This window comes from Scyliorhinus torazame, chromosome 11, assembly GCF_047496885.1.
Source record: "Scyliorhinus torazame isolate Kashiwa2021f chromosome 11, sScyTor2.1, whole genome shotgun sequence".
In the NCBI taxonomy this organism is placed as follows: domain Eukaryota; kingdom Metazoa; phylum Chordata; class Chondrichthyes; order Carcharhiniformes; family Scyliorhinidae; genus Scyliorhinus; species Scyliorhinus torazame.
The window spans coordinates 90,826,384-90,844,012 of NC_092717.1; the positions used below are offsets into that span (position 1 = coordinate 90,826,384).

At 45.5% G+C, this 17,629-nt stretch overlaps 1 protein-coding gene across 20 annotated transcripts in view; it reads left to right on the forward strand.

The window, feature by feature from the left end:
- The window catches only part of LOC140385374 (band 4.1-like protein 3), a 322,225-nt gene that overhangs the window by 60,053 nt on the left and 244,543 nt on the right, over window positions 1-17,629 (forward strand). For all 20 annotated transcript variants that reach the window (XM_072467470.1, XM_072467472.1, XM_072467476.1 and 17 more), the window contains exons 2-3: window positions 9,682-9,867; window positions 13,060-13,269. In XM_072467470.1, the coding sequence (XP_072323571.1) occupies window positions 9,697-9,867; window positions 13,060-13,269 (381 nt within the window). In that variant the 5' untranslated portion in view covers window positions 9,682-9,696. The remainder of the gene's footprint in view (window positions 1-9,681; window positions 9,868-13,059; window positions 13,270-17,629) is intronic.

The following is a 17,629-nucleotide window of genomic DNA, read 5'->3' on the forward strand; positions in this document are numbered from 1 at the left end:
ATGGCAGAGATATATCAGCTTGGTTGACTTCAGCTCCAGCACCTTGCTTTTCTTCCTGCAGCTCTCTGGAAACACACAGACACACACCAGCTGCTTTTTCAAACTGGCTTTCTCCCTTCAAGTGACTCACAGCAAACCTCAAGCTGCTGTCTCAAACTGGCTTTTTCCTTTTAAGCAGCTCACAGCAAAACAGCCAGGCACTTTTAAGCTGCTCTCAGCAAAACCAGCCAGGCACTTTTCAGCTGCTCTCAGCAAAACTGAAACCAAAAGCAGAAGTGAGCTCAGCACCCTCCAACCTCTGGCATCACTTCAGTAATATGATCATCTCCATTCCTTAAAGGTACATTGCTTAAACATCCATTTCTTAAAGGTACTCTCACATGACACTAGACCCACTTGACCAAAGGGTTGAGTGTTGTAGTCAGTCCATCGAACAACTTTGTTTCTTCTTTACCTCAAACGAGATCACAGGCGAGGACGAGCAGATGGTGATATTTCTGACAGTTTGCAGACTCCAAACGAATGATTTGATTCGGAACCTTAGGAAGCACCCAACTTGAAGACCTTTGAACAGATAGTGAAATTAGTTAAAGAACATTACACCTTAAGGCCCTTGATTATCCCCCAATGTTACATGTTTAACTCTGCAGTGAGGGACCATGAAGAGTCTGTCTCGACCTTCATAACCAGCCGTCACAAGTTTGTTCGCACTGAGAGCTTGGGGCCGCACTTAGCAACATGTTGCATGGCAAGCTGGTTTGTGGGATTCATAACCTTACTATCCAAAAGAAACTCCTGGCTGAAACTACCATTACATTGGAAAAAGCAATCAAGATAGCGCAGGTGACGGAATGCGCTGAAAAAGGAGCCACTGAGCTTCAAAGCATGGCTAAAGGGGAGGTTAACCAAGTATGGGGCAGTATGGCCATGAAGTCTATAACAGGATTAACAGGCTAACGTTTTGTTGAACAATTCAACCCCTCATTCAACCATGGGGGGGGGCGGGGGGGGGGGGGGGGCGGTCACACCCGCTGAGCTGTTCATGGGCGTCAGAGTGGAGCCTCCTGAGATGGCATCGGTGATAGATCACTCGATCACCCAAAAGACTGATGAGCCTGGGCTGGACTATGGAGGTCCGGAGGTCTCCGGACAGATTTACTTTTTGATGGACTCTCTTTGGTTGTCCCTGTTTACCCAAAACTGTGTACAAAGGTTACAATGTTTGTGTGAAGGGGCGAGGCGGGGGGGGGGGGGGGAAGAAAGAGTTGCATGACCCGTTTGAAGGGGTGGGCTATACAGACCATTAACCAGCTCGGGGCATATCGCACGGAGAGTTTGCGTGGAGCCCTGGGAGGAGTGCCTCGGACAGTGTGGACCAGGGCGCTGAAGTGTAAAGACCTATTGTATAGTGTTCTGTGCATATTATTTAACTGCCTTTGCCTTTCATCAATAAAATCCATAGTCTATTACTAGAAGCCTCCAGTGTATGTCGTGAGCCACCGCAGGAACCTTCTGGGATTTGGATAGCCATTGCCTCCTTATCGTGACTCGTCAGATAGCTCTGCGGCCATTCCCATCATGCTTGATGTTTCTGTGGCTGTCTGGCCTTGTTTTTTGGCCCATGTTCTACTATGGGATATAAGAAGCATCAACCACAGCTACTGAAGGGCACTCTCTCAGCATGAACAGTGATTTGCATGGAACACATATCTGGGCAGCAATGAGGACAGTGAAACTTGCACAAGCACTTCCTCCAATCAATGAGCATGTTGAAACTGGAGAAGACGACATGGATGGAGATTAGAAATGAAAACCTATAGTCACGGCCTGAGCATTCAGAAGAGGTTATCCGACTTGGCTTTGGTCCACTGCTGTTGGGTGTGCTGCATTGCAGATAACCTGAGATTTAATCATGCTTCCTCGTACACTGCAGTTTTGCTGAACAATCATTTTGGTTCACTGCAGTTCTGTTAAATTATTAGTCATCATTTCACAAATACATGTGACGAACCTTTCCATGTACATTTGTTGGATATTTTTGCATTCTTATGGCCATAGAAATATTGGTGTTGAAGTCATTTATTTCAGATGCTGAATTTCCCCATGGTCTAATTTTCAGGAGTTTGCAGTTGCGTAAGGACATATTCCTCCACTGCCACTATCAACTACTCACTGCTGTGTTGTGATCACCAAGTGCCCCCGTTTCAAAATGCCTGGGAAATCTGCTGCACAGATATGCCAGTGCTGGCACTTGTGATGGGTGAAATGAGCAGTGCAGATGCTGGCTGCTGAGATTAACTGCCTGTGAGGCATTTGTGAGAGTTTCAGCTACATGAGACCACTTAAATAGATGGGAGAACTGTCAGGCAGTTGGCTGGTGGAACTTGTGTTTTACTTACCTTGGAAGGCCTCTTGTTCTGGTCTAAAAGCGTCTACTGAATGGAGCATCCATGGTGGATGCTCTGCCCGACAGATCATAAAAATAGATCTAAATTGAAGGATGAGGACCTGACTGGCTTCCAAAAATACTAACTGAAAGATGAAAACATGCCCTTTTTCAAAATCTAAACTTTATTTCAAAATGTCCACTGGTGAATTGTGATATTTTCAAGAATCTTAGCTGGGCAGTTCCTCCGAGATGCTTCTGCTGTGCTGTCTTTGTTTTGTAAAGTGTGTGTAACTGGGACAAGTCTGTAAATTTCTGCTGCATTTCTGATAAAGTAATGAGGACAACCTAGATGTTGAATCTTAACACTGATTTCTTTGTCTGGGGAAAAAAAAACCTGGGGCGAGATTCTCCGACCCCCCCGCCGGGTCGGAGAATCGCCGGGGGCTGGCGTGAATCCCGCCCCCGCCGGTTGCCGAATTCTCCAGCACCGGATATTCGGCAGGGGCGGGAATTGGCGGCCGGCCCCCCCCCCCCCGCGATTCTCCGGCCCGGATGGGCCGAAGTCCCGCTGCTAAAATGCCTGTCCCGCCGGCGTAGATTAAACCACCTACCTTACATGCGAGACAAGGCGGCCTGAGCGGGCTCCGGGGTCCTGGGGTGGGGGGGGGGGGGGGGGGGGCGATCTGGCCCCGGGGGGTGCCCCCACAGTGGCCTGGCCCGCGATCGGGCCCACCGATCCACGGGCGGGCCTGTGCCGTGGGGGCACTCTTTTCCTTCCGCCTTCGCCACGGTCTCCACCATGGCGGAGGCGGAAGAGACTCCCTCCACAGCGCATGCGCGGGGATGCCGTGAGCGGCCGCTAACGCTCCCGCGCATGCGCTGCCCAGAGATGTCATTTCCGTGCCAGCTGGCGGGGCGGAAATTAGTCCGGAGCGGGCCTAGCCCCTTAAGGTTGGGACTCGGCCCCCCAAGATGCGGAGCATTCCGCACCTTTGGGGCGGCGCGATGCCCGACTGATTTTTGCCGCTTTGGGCGCCCGTTTTGGGCGGCGGACATCGCGCCGATACCGGAGAATTTCGCCCCAGATATGTAAATAATTCACCTCTTGGGGATACAATATATAGCTAACTAAAGGGATGCGTCAGTTCTATCTCTGAATATGTGGCTAGGAAAAAGATGTTGGCAAAGAAGCTGAAAAGGAGAAAAGCCTTTACTAAATTAGATTTACAGTTGTTCCCTTTCTGAGAAATATTACAAAATATATGAAGGTTTCCTTGTGTTATATAATTCCCATACACTTCTTAATGTGACCGTCTGAAATCTCAGCTCAGATGATTAGCATCCCAGGTCTATTAAAATATCTGCATTTCAAGCACCATAATACAAAATAAGGTGATTTGTTTGTTTAGATCTAAAAATAAATTTTCATTTATATATTTGTAAAAATTGTTTAGTGGCTTAGAATACATCTCTCTTTCCTGGAACTTTCTAAAAAACTAAATCCGGGGAGCATCTATTTACTTTTCTTCATTGTTTATATGCTTTCATTGTCCAACTCACTTAAGTGCTTTATTTTTGTGGCTTCAACATTGGTAATGTGCCTTGGTTTCACATTTTGGTAGATTGTCAATAATACAATTAAACAAGCTAATGATCCAGTATTTATAGAAGGAATTAAACGTTTTGATCAGCATGATGCGCTTTATTTATGCACAGATTAGCACACCTAAGAGTGGTTTCAGAAATTTCTCTCCTCGGTTGAAATTTTGAATAGGCCTGGCTGGCCCTGATTATGGAGGTCAGCGGTGAAGCAGTGACATTTGCTGCTCACCTCAACGAAAGCTGCCCACAAAGATTTAGTGAGATCTGTGATGTGGATTTTCTCTTTCTCAATGGCAATTTCATGACACGGTTGAATCTACTGTGCAGCAGCAGCCATGTCAGCAAGCGGGATAAGCAGCCAATCACATTGATCTTTCCTCACTGGGAGAAAGCCAGTAAACACTTTTTAACCCTTGACTTTTAATGCAAGTTTTCACAAAATGCAATAAATGATTCTGATTTGACTTAGATACAAGCAAAACTAACAATGCTAACAAGTTTTTAAAAGATGATTTTGAGAATATGTGGATTGTTTTTATCACAATGGAGACATATCACATTCTACAAATATAGGGTTAACTTTTCAGGATCAATGAGAATACTCAGCAGTAATTATAAAGTTGATACGCGATTTAAAAACCTAATTACATCTCATTCAATGCTGAATCTTTTAAACACAGCTGACAATGCCAGAGTGAAAATGCTTGTCAATTCATAGGTTTCCAGTTGATTGCTAGCTGCAGGGACATCAACAATGCACCCTCTGGAAAAGTATAAAATCACTGGTTGACTCTTCCATGCTGTTCCATAGATGTGCGGACTCCCGAAGTTACTGTCAGTTTTGCTGGGGTTTTGACTTCCGGTGGCAGCCATGGAGTGAGTGGCCGCACACCCGGCAAAAATTGGTCAAGAAGCCGACTAAGGAATTGGAGGGAGCTCATGGCGCAGCAACAGCTGAGGAAATGGCGGAGGGGGAAGGATCAATGCCAGTAGGAAAGGCTCAAATGGAGCAGCTGATGGCCTTCATCAGGGACGAACTTCAATAGCAAAGGAAAGAGATGCAGTGGGACTGGTCGAAGGTCATCAAGGGTGCAGCGGCACCTCTGTGAGGGTCAATGGACTGTGGAAAAGTGCCTCGAGGCACAAGGGGCAAAGTTGCGGTGATGGAGGCTGTGGTGTCTGACCATAGCGACCGGATTGGGTATCCGGAGGCGAAGGTTGGAGCTCTGGGAGACCTGTCTAAATCATTGAGGGTGAAGATGGAGGAGCATGAAAACAAGTCCAGACGGATAGAGCACACAGGTCCTTAAGGCAAAGGACGAGAACAGCGGAGCCGCTGTGGGCCGTGATTGTGCGGATGCACAAATCTTTGGGGAAGGAAAGGATTCCGTGATGGGCCAGGGAGAAGCGAGACTGAATGGGAGGGGAACCGGATTGGCATATACCAAGATATCGGGAGGGATCTGGTATTAGAAGAAACGCACGGGTTTCATCAGGACTAAGGCGATATTATAACGAAAGAAAATTCAGTTGGGGTTTTATACCCAGCGAAACTGTGGGTCACATTAGAAGGCCGGGAATACTATCTCATTGTCAGAGGAGGCAAATGATTTTATAAGAGACCATAAGCTGATGGAGAACTGATTGTTCACGTAAGATAAGGGAGCTGCATCTGCAAAGGCTGGAGGGTATAGTTGTTATTTGTTGTCAGAGGTTGGGGGCGTTATTTTGGTCTTGTTTGTTGATTGTTGTTGCTTCATATTGTATTTTTCAGAGATACAAGTTTGTACGGGGGTATTTGTCCCCATGTCTGAGAGTGAGCCTGCCAAACACTGAGCTTGCTTTGGCCAGGCAATGTTTGATTTTGTCATCCAGTGTAAATACTGAACTTGTTGATAGTGATTGTGGAGTCTTTGGGTACATGGCAAAGGACGGACTGATGCAAGATCTTTTGTTGTCTTCAGATTTATTGTCAGGCCAAAATGTTCTGAAGCTAGGGCAAAGAGATTAACAAACAGCTGAATGTCTTCCCCAGTCCGTGCTAAGAGGGCACAGTCGGTGCTATGAGGGCACAGTCATCTGTCCCCAGTCGGTGCTATGAGGGCACAGTCGTCCCTTTACAGTCGGTGCTATGCGTGCAAAGTCGTCCCTCCTCAGTCGGTGCTATGAGGTCACAGTCATCTGTCCCCAGTCGGTGCTATGAGGGCATAGTCGTCCCTTTACAGTCGGTGCCAAGCGTGCACAGTCGTCCCTCCTCAGTCGGTGCTATGAGGGCACAGTCGTCCCTTTACAGTCGGTGCTATGCGTGCAAAGTCGTCCCTCCTCAGTCGGTGCTATGAGGGCACAGTCGTCCCTTTACAGTCGGTGCTATGCGTGCAAAGTCGTCCCTCCTCAGTCGGTGCTATGAGGTCACAGTCATCTGTCCCCAGTCGGTGCTATGAGGGCATAGTCGTCCCTTTACAGTCGGTGCTATGCGTGCACAGTCGTCCCTCCTCAGTCAGTGCTATGAGGGCACAGTTTCCCCTTTACTGTCAGTGCTATGATGGCACAGTTGCCCCTTTACTGTCGGTGCTATAAGGGCACAGTCGTCCCTCCTCAGTCGGTGCTATGCGTGCACAGTCGTCCCTCCTCAGTCGGTGCTATGAGGGCACAGTCGTCCCTCCTCAGTCGGTGCTATGAGGGCACAGTCATCTGTCCCCAGTCGGTGCTATGCGTGCACAGTCGTCCCTCCTCAGTCGGTGCTATGAGGGCACAGTCATCTGTCCCCAGTCGGTGCTATGAGGGCACAGTGGCACCTTTCCTGTCGGTGCTATGAGGGCACAGTCGTCCCTTTACAGTCGGTGCTATGCGTGCAAAGTCGTCCCTCCTCAGTCGGTGCTATGAGGTCACAGTCATCTGTCCCCAGTCGGTGCTATGCGTGCACAGTCGTCCCTTTACAGTCGGTGCTATGCGTGCACAGTCGTCCCTCCTCAGTCGGTGCTATGAGGGCACAGTTTCCCCTTTACTGTCAGTGCTATGATGGCACAGTTGCCCCTTTACTGTCGGTGCTATGAGAGCACAGTTTCCCCTTTACAGTCGGTGCTATGAGGGCACAGTCGTCCCTTTACTGTCGGTGCTATGAGGGCACAGTTTCCCCTTTACAGTCGGTGCTATGAGGGCACAGTCGTCCCTCCTCAGTCGGTGCTATGAGGGCACAGTGGCCCCTTTACTGTCGGTGCTATGAGGGCACAGTCGTCCCTTTACTGTCGGTGCTATGAGGGCACAGTTGCCCCTTTATTTTCGGTGCTATGAGGGCACAGTTGCCCCTTTCCTGTCGGTGCTATGAGAGCACAGTTTCCCCTTTACTGTCGGTGCTGTGAGGGCACAGTTGCCCCTTTCCTGTAGGTGCTATGAGGGCACAGTTTCCCCTTTACTGTCGGTGCTATGAGGGCACAGTTGCCCCTTTACTGTCGGTGCTATGAGAGCACAGTTTCCCCTTTACTGTCGGTGCTATGAGGGCACAGTTGCCCCTTTCCTGTAGGTGCTATGAGGGCACAGTTTCCCCTTTACTGTCGGTGCTATGAGGGCACAGTTGCCCCTTTCCTGTAGGTGCTATGAGGGCACAGTTGCCCCATTCCTGTCGGTGCTATGACGGCACAGTTGCCCCTTTCCTGTCGGTGCAATGAGGGCACAGTTGCCCCTTTCCTGTAGGTGCTATGAGGGCACAGTTGCCCCATTCCTGTCGGTGCTATGAGGGCACAGTTTCCCCTTTCCTGTCGGTGCTATGAGGGCACAGTTTCCCCTTTACTGTCGGTGCTATGACGGCACAGTCGTTCCTCCCCAGTCGGTGCCGTGACGGCACAGTCGTTCCTCCCCAGTCGGTGCCATGACAGCACAGTCATTCCTCCCCAGTCGGTGCCGTGACGGCACAGTCGTTCCTCCCCAGTCGGTGACGTGACAGCACAGTCGTTCCACCCCAGTCGGTGCTATGAGGGCACAGTCGTCCCTTTACTGTCGGTGCTATGAGGGTACAGTCGTTCCTCCCCAGTCGGTGCCGTGACGGCACAGTTGGCCCTCTCCAGTCGGTGCCGTGACGGCACAGTTGTCCCTCCCCAGTCAGTGCCGTGACGGCACAGTTGGCCCTCTCCAGTCAGTGCCGTGACGGCACAGTTGTCCCTCCCCAGTCAGTGCTGTGACGGCATAGTTGTCCCTCCCCAGTCAGTGCCGTGATGGCACAGTCATCCACAAACAAGAGTTCTTTCAATAGCTGTTCAACAACCTTTGTGCAAGCCTTGAGCCGGTGCAAGTTGAAGAACTTCCTGTCTGATCTGAATCGAATGTATGCTCCTGTGTCAAGAGTTTGAGGGCTTACTGGAGCATGACTGAAGGGTATATGACAAACTGATTTGGAGCCAACACACAGCCTATCTTGGTGCCATTGGTGACAGGAAAGGCATCTGATGAACCACTTTCGATCAAGCTGGCCATAATGCCATTGTGAAATGAGCAAAATGATTGATAGAACAAACTTAGGATTTTTAATAAACATTTTAATATAAAATGTTATATTCCTAAAATGTTCTATTCCTATGGTGCTTGACATAGACAGAAAGGGTTAAAAGTAGTCATCAGGACAGAGGGAAAGGACAAAACTTGCGCGTATGAAAACATAAATTTCTTTTGGAGGCTTGAGGAAGTTAGGATGTGAGTTGCAGAATGCGGGGACCATCTGAAACAGTGGCCGTCAGTGGTGAAGTAAAGACAGTTGAGAATCAGCAGTAAGTTGCAGTTGGAGTTGGAGGAATGAGAACCTTGCTGGGGCTTGCAGAACATCCGTGGTATCATGATTTGAAGTCCAGGGAGAAGCTTTAGAAAATCAATTTGCCGTGACGTGGTGATACGGTGAAGAGGGTCATAGTTATGGGATGGCAGAACCTTGCGTGGGTGCAGGCATGGGTCTTAGTCTCCTAAAATGAGTTACAGCTTGTGAGAGTGGAGCGGGCGATAAGACGAAAGTATGCTAACCTTCAACACGATAAAGTATGGATTAGGGGTGGCACGATAGCACTGCTGCCTCACAGCACCAGAGACCTGGGTTCGATTCCAACCTAGGATAATGGTCTGGGTGGAGTTTGCACTTTCTCCCCGGGTCTGCGTGGGTTTCCTCCGGGTGCTCCGGTTTCCTCCCACAGTACAAAGATGTGCAGGTTAGGTGGATTGGCCATTCTAAATTGCCCTATAGGGTGGAGTGTCAGGAAAAGGGCGGGGGATTGGGCCTAGGTAGGGTGGTCTTTCTGAGGGTCGGTGCAGACTTGATGAGCCGAATGGCCTCCTTCTGCACTGCAGGGATTCTATGATGATAGTATCAGCAGGGTTTCCTCCGGGTGCTCCGGTTTCCTCCCACAGTCCAAAGATGTGCAGGTTAGGTGGATTGGCCATGATAAATTGCCCTTAGATCCAAAATTGTTCTTAGTGTTGGGTGGGGTTACTGGGTTATGGGGATAGGGTGGAGGTGTTGACCTTGGGTAGGGTGCTCTTTCCAAGAGCCGGTGCAGACTCGATGGGCCGAATGGCCTCCTTCTGCACTGTAAATTCTATGATAATCTATGATTTACCGTTATTGAAGGCGGTTTAACCAGGTGCTCTTGGGTCTTAGTCTCCTAAAATGAAGATTGTGTAAACTGATTTTCTTTACTGGATCTGTCTTCCAGGATTAATTTACAATCATGACAACGGAACCGGGCTCGGACTCTGAATCAAAGCAGGATCAAGAACAGAAGGAGGTCTCTGAAAAGAAAGAGGAAGCAGCTGATCAACAGCAGAGTGTTGAGCATCAGCGGGAAGACAGTATTGACGGCCCCCCTGCAGGAATTGGCAATTCTGAGACGAAGGAGCAGGCATGTCACATTTTTACACACCTCCTTTCGATAAGTCCAGCCAGATGAAAGTCACTAACTAAGTTCTCCATAATACTTGACTGTGAAGCCACTATAATTCTAGTGAATGAGCAGGGAATATGCTAAATGCGGATTGCAGTTAAATTTAAAACTGAAGTTGTCTCACACTAATGCCATGTTACTGAAGTATCCAAGTTTGGTGTTGGTTAAGAGTTGCGAGTATGAATATTATATTCTTACTAGCAGTTGGGAGGCTGGTATGATCTCACGTTGTCAAATTAGAGAGATTCTCATTGTAATAGAATACAGGTGACTTCTGTAATATGGCTTCAGCTATCCAGTGAAGATTTGTGAACACATCTAGCAGATGGAGCAATGGCTGCATTTTCAGCTTGCGGCAGGAGATGCAACTTCCACAGGGTTCATGAGAATAGTTAAAATATACTGTAAAAGTTTTCTTGTTTCTTAATCTGTTATATCTATTCTATACTATTCGACCACGTTATGAGAAATTTAATTGGTCTTGTATCTTACTTCACCATCATCCATTATTATTAAACTTGCATCTAAATGGGAGGTGGGATTGTAGATTTCATCCCAGTTTGTAGCATTTGTGGCTTGGTGGAATGTGCAGACTGGCAGATTGGAGTGCTTGACTCAGCTGGAAATTAAATTTATGGACAGAGTGCTAGTTTTTTTGTTTTGTTAAAGTAATCTCAAATTTTACCTTTTTAAAAGAAACTTGAGCCTGGGTGCTTCTTACTTTTAAGTTACAAAATTAAAAATGAATTTGACAAATTATTGAAGGTACATCCACATATTTGAAAACCCCTAGATTTATTATGCTGGTTGTTGTCTCTTCAACCAGCGCGTGTGGTCATATAATAGCTCCAGTCTGAGACTGATAACAGGAGAGCGATCTGGGAAGACCATTGTTATAATTGAGCTGTCCATGGCCACAAATTGCATTTCCATCACTGAATGAAGATCCGAATGTTAGTGATTGAATGTATGCAAATCTTCCAAGACCAACTCTCAACAGATAAGTGTTTGCGAGCATGGAATTAAGTAGCTGCTGTACTCTCAAATCATTAAAGGCAAAGTCTGTTTGAGTTATACAGTGTTCAAGTGGCCTGTCAAACAGAACACTCTTCATTATTTTACAGGCAGTGCCACGCCCAAGAGAGATTAAATGGTTTCTTCCAATGGATGCTTTTGCTGTTGTGTTTATTGAGTTCAGATCAGAGTACTAATTTTAGTTTCATCGGAAATTTTGCCTCACTATGAAGCTGAGATCATGATGCAAATGCGGTTGTGAAATCGCATCTTAAGTCAACCTTTTATCATTTCTTTTGGACAGCATCTTGCATTTGCTTTGTGTGATCTCTATACATGTTGTGGCTTAGGTCAGAAACCCCCCCTTGTTGTGAACTAGCTGTAGATGCATATATTGTTTGTGTTAACTCCTATTTCTGCACAAATATACTTCAACATTTTAATTAAATATAAAATTTGAAGTTTGTGTTGATGGATTAGATGGCAAATCTATTCACAGTGATGTTTGTGAATTTCCAGAGGTGTTCAATGAAGTGTTTCACAGGCTTGTTGCAAAAACTGAGGCATATAAGGGAAAATGTAGCAGAATTAATAGAAAGTTGGTTGACAAAAAGAAAAGGCACAATGTAAATTGCTTTGGTTGGAAAAGGGTTGAAATTAGTCAATATTGGCCAGCTTTTATTTTGATTTATAAATATGGTCATGAATTGAAAAATAAAATGGTACAGGTCGATGCTTAGGCTATAGTTAGATTAGTATGCATAATTTTGGGCATCCTATTATAGAAACATTATGAAAGCCTACATGATATGCAGTTTAGATATGCCCATGTTACAGACAGGAATGGGGCCCTGATTTCTCCATGCACCACCCATCCGTAAACAGTAAGGTGTTTTTGATTTTTGGTTTCCTGCTTTATAAGCAGTGGGGTATTTCCCAACCCCTCAGTTTTGGCATGATCCAATTTCTATTAATAACCCCACAGCAATTTCGAGATAGGATAAACTTAGAGGGTTAGTTTATTTGTACATACTCAAATGTGAGAGGAGGGAAGCAATATGGTCTTCTTTCCACTGATGCAAATAGGGAGGGGGATTGAGAAAGAAAGAGATAACGATGTATCAGCTTCTCTGATACTGTTAGAAAGTTCATTTTGTTTGTAAGTCACAGCCAGACATGGCTTCAGTTATTTTAAAGTCTTTGTCTAGTTTTTTAAGATTTTAGAATTTTGTCCAGATGGCATATATATTTAATAAATAGAATGTTATAGGGATGAGAAACTGTAGTTAGAAGGAATGATGTTTGACCCTGGAACTATATCCACTGGAACAGAATGGGCTAAAAGGATATTTAGAATTGTAGAAGGTACAACACCCAAGGAGGCCATTTGATCCATGGTGCATGTGCTGGATTTGAATTCTAGTTGAGTCAAGTACGTTCTTCTCCTTTAACTGATCCTCAGCCAACTAATGACTTCAGTGTTTCCTTATTCAACTAGGAAACGTTGCGACCACTTGGTTGGACGTACACATCAACTGAGTCACAATGTTAAATCTGGAGTGAAGTCTATAAACCCAACTGATGTTCAGATGATAGTTTAATGATAAAGCAAGGTGAGGTGGGATGTAACACTAATTAATGTATTATTTCTCATAACATGGTCCATACTATCAATAGTAAGCCGAACACACAAATCATAAATTATGAAAAACAGGTTACATAGTGAAAATGTTTTAAATTGTTAGGTTTTATGCAGAGTAGGGGAAGACTGTTTCCTTGTTACATAGTCCATAGCAAGGGACTATCAATTTACAATGTCACTGAGCAGGTAATAAGAGAGTTTGCATCCTTTAAGAGATAAGTAGATAAACATTGTGACAAGAAGATCATGCAGATATGGGTGCAGGCATGTTGGGTCTCACATTATCTGTACATGTGCCTCCACTTCCATGATTGTCTATGAAAGAATTTGCCATTGATTCATTTAATCTTAGTAAATTTAGTTTCTTCATTTTTTTTACAGTTAAATATCATCTGAGGATAAGGCTGCAGAGTGTGATTATTCTTTGTAGTACACTTTTTAACTGTTGAATGGAACTTGTTCCTGTAATACTAATCATTTGAGCGTTTCATTAGATTGGTGAACACGAAAAGGAGGCAGACGGAGCTTCTGGTAAACTTGCTGTGGGTCAACAGGACGGCCACCAGGCGGAGGACGACAAACTGTCCCAAAAATCCTCTTCCAGCAAGTTATCTAAATCTCCTCTCAAAGTTGTAAAAAAGCCAAAGAACATGCTGTGCAAAGTGACCCTCCTGGATGGCTCTGAACACACGTGTGAAGTTGAGGTAAGGAGACTCATCGCATGCTCGTTAGTAACCTATTCAGAATCCTCCATTTCCTGAGCACATACTGTCCTAAAATGTACAAATGAAAATAGTTTCCATTTGCTTCTGTGGTTTAGGTAATCTGGATATGGGCCAAAGGCAGGTATATGGAGTTAGGCCACAAATCAGCCATAATCTCATTAAATGGCAGGACAGGCTCGAGGGGCTGAATGGCCTACACCTGTTTCTATGTTTCAGGCAACAAATCCGATATTTTGTCCAGAAATTCCCTGGTGCAACATCCAGAGGTTCTATTCCGAAGCTCTTTCTTTGGCTTCTTCTAATGAGCTATTTTAAAGCATAATGAAAAGTGGTACTGAAACCTACTGGCGAATGTACAGACTACTTTTGAAGATTTACTTGGGGATACCAATGTGCTGCTTGGAATTTGCTGTGCTAGGTTGGTGACAGCTGGTGCTTTGAGGGATGCTATGTGATATAGTGAGCCTCTTGGCAAATATGTATAAACAATCGGTGGATTTTTTAATGACCTTCAGCTGTATTTACAAATGTGCTGAGAATTGTTGTTCACAATCTATAGAAGACAAATGAGACATTTAAGACGTGTAAATGGCTCTCTCTGATATAAATGAAGTGTTCTCATTAGTGATGAAGAATTTTACTTGATGTAAAATCAATGATTAAAAAATGCAACACTTTATAAAATGTCAACATACATTTCTTTTTAAATGTGCAAATCATGTAAAAGTGTCAATATCTGATTGTAGTGCATGTGAGCACATTTTGTATTAAAAGAATACAACTTTGGATTGTGCACTAGGAAGAAAATTGATTCAAATCTTTTTTGTATCTTCAGATTAGTTGACTTTTTTTAAATTATTCCCTCTCTTTGAAATGCTGCCGCTTCCTCTTTCATCGGCTATTGCCCATGATAGTTTGTAATCACATATTTTTTTACAGCGCAGAAGAAGACGATTCAGCCAATTGTGCCTGCATGGCTCTCCGAATAAGAGACAAAAGAATCTGTATACAACTGGCACCTCCTGCCCAAAAATGAAAGAAATACCTAACACCTATATGGCTCTACTGCCTCTATCTTGTCTGTTATTAATTCTCTAAATGATGCCAGCAAGGGTAGTGTTTTAGTACCATTAAGAAGATGGTGATGAACCTCTCATGAGCGAAAACAGTTCAGGATCCAAACGCTCAGCATTCTGTTTAGGAGTCAAACACAGTAAAAGTAAAGTCGCTATAGTCTCAGATGACCATAGGCTGCTTTCCCCTTTGAGGAGGAAAGCTGACTGGCAGTGATTTAACCTGACGATCACCACACCTCAAGCTAGGGGCAAAGTTGAGAAGACGGGGCCTTCATGAATAACCTCAGCCAGTATGGGAATTGAAACCCGTACTGTTGGCCTTGCTCTGCATCATAAACCAGCTATCGAGCCAACTGAGCAAAACCGGCTAGGAGTCATATGCAACCAGGGAAATGACTGCAGTGCTCAGAACTGCCATGCCTTTAGCAAGTTGGCAGAGATGCAAAGGTTGTGTTTTGTCCAATTGAATGAGCCATGTCAACTTTCTAGATCAAAAATTATACCTTTGTAAATGTCAAGAAACTTCATATATTTTAATACCATGTACTTGAATATATATAGTGCCTTTTATGGCCTTTTGAATATCTTAAATACTAAACAATATAGACTCTGCTGGAATACAGGATAATAACCTGCTGAGGTTATTCATGACTTTGCCCCTCGCTTGAGGTGTGGTGATCCATAGGTTAAACCACCGCCAGTCAGCTCTCCCCCCTCAAAAGAGGAAAGCAATCTATGGTTATCTGGGACTATGGCAACTTTACTTTTACTGTGTTTGACTCCTAAACAGAATGGCCAATTTGCACACAGCAAGGTTTCACAATCTTCAGTGAGATGAATGGAAAATTATCTGTTTCGTTGTTTAAGGACTAAATTTGACCAAGAAACCAGAAGAATCTTCCTGCTCATCCTCAAATTGGACTTTCTGCATCCATCTGTGAGGGCAGATGGAATCTCTGTTTAGCTGCTCATTCATAATATGGCATTTCAGAAACTGCAGTACTCCTTTAGGCTAGATAAGGCATTCAAGTGCCCTGTGGGAGGCTTGAACCCCGACTGTCTGACTCAAATATGTGTGCACTAACATTGAGCCAAAGTTGATTCAATATTCTAACCCTCTGTATATAAAAATTTTTAAATATACTTTAGCTCCAGCATGTTATCAAGAGGTATTCAAAAAAAAAATTGGTCATTTAGGTCTTCTCGCTGTTTATTTTGTATCAATAAAAAGAAAACTGCAGCAGTGAATGATGCAATTCATTTTCTAAATCTGTACAAAGAACACCATTTTGCATAACCCGCTAGACAAAATAGTCGAGTTCTGTATTATTCAATAATGTTGGACCTGGAGTTGAACAGAGGCAATCGGGTATCGGGAATTCCATGTCAGCTGCTGAAGAATTTGATGGGAAAAAACAACTGTAACATCACGGGAAACTAGTAATTTGAATGGCCCGTAAGTGCTTGGTGTATAGGACAGTGTGTTAATAGACAGCATAGGGCACAGGAGTTAAAGTAAATCTTTAAATAACATGAACTGCAACTTCAAATTAAAATAAGTACCTAAAACACATGTGTAACTAAGAAACATCTCCTTTGTGGGTGGTACTAGAATTTAATGTACGTAGTAGATTGCAGCACACGTAGGAATTATTCTAAATTAATTAAGAAAGTAATTAAATTATAACTGTAGTAAACATTTTGTATAAAGTTTAAGCTGTGTCAGTGCAGCTCAGCAATGTGGAATGTGCACCCTGCAGGGTGTGGGCAGTCATGCAGGCACAAAGTGCCCTTGATGACTACATCTGGAGGAGGTTTAAGCAGCTGCAGAAACCTGAACTTCGGGTTGCAGAACCTGAGCAGCGGCTGGACTCACTGTGGTACATCCACGATGCTAGGGACTATGTGGATAGCATGTTTAGAGAGGTGGTCACACCGCAGGTAAGCAGCACCCCGGCAGAGAGGAAATGGGTGGCTGCCAGCGTATCGAAGAGGAACAGGTAGGCAGTGCAGGAGTCCTGAGAGGCTATCTTGCCCTCTACCTGCTTTTACATTTTGAATATTGGTGAGAGAGATGGTTCCTTAGCGGACTATATAAAGAGCCAAGTTTGTGGCACAACGGGTGGCTGAGCTGCACAAGAGTGGAGGGCGAAGATTGCAAGTGCTGTTATGGCAAGGGATTCCATAGTTGGGGAGCAGACAGACGTTTCTGTGGCTGTAGACATGACTCCAGGGTGGAATTTTGCCTCTTTGGTGTCAGGCCAAGGATGTCACAGAGTGGCTGCAGGACATTCTTTTGGGGAGGGCGAACAGCCAGAAGCCGTGGTCCACTCGCACAAATCTGCTTTCAGGACCTGATCCCTTTTCCTATCTAGGTCATTGGTCTCAATATATCAACAATAATAATAATAATTATTATTATATTAGGACCAATGACCTAGATAGAAAAAGGGATGAGGTCCTGAAAGCAGATTTTGGGAAGTTACGAAGGGAATTAAAAAGCATGACCTCAAGAGTAATAATCTCGGGATTGCTCCCAGTGCCATGTGCTAGAGAGCATAAGAATAGGAACACCGAGCAGTTCAACATGTGGCTGGAGAAATGGAGTCGGAGGGACGGCAGGTAGGACCTGCCAAGAAAGACAGGTTACACCTTAACAGGACTGAAACTAATGTCCTTGTGGGAAGGTTTGCTAGTGCTTTTGGGGAGTGTTTATACCAGATTGGGGAATGGGATCCTGAGGGGAAATTCAGAGTGTGAGAGGAGAAAAACTGGCAGTGGGAAGGATTAACTGTTGAGGATATATCAAAGAGTAGTATCAAGGTAGATAAAATACTTGGGAGAATTTGACAGAATTAGAGTAGGTAATGGTAAATCATTAGATGGGGTCAGAATCAGGGGCGAGATTCTCTGACCCCCCGCCGGGTCGGAGAATCGCCGGGGGCTGGCGTGAATCCCGCCCCTCCTGGTTGCCGAAGTCTCCGGCACCGGAGATTTGGCGGGGGCAGGAATCGCGCCGCGCCGGTTGGCAGGCCCCCCCGTGCGATTCTCCGGCCCTGATGGGCCGAAGTCCCGCCGCTAAAGTGCCTGTCCCTGTCGGCGTAGATTAAACCACCTACCTTACCGGCGGGACAAGGCGGCGCGGGCGGGCTCCAGGGTCCTGGGGGGGGCGCGGGGCGATCTGGCCCCGGGGGGTGCCCCCAAGGTGGCCTGGCCAGTGATCGGGGCCCACCGATCCGCAGGCGGGCCTGTGCCGTGGGGGC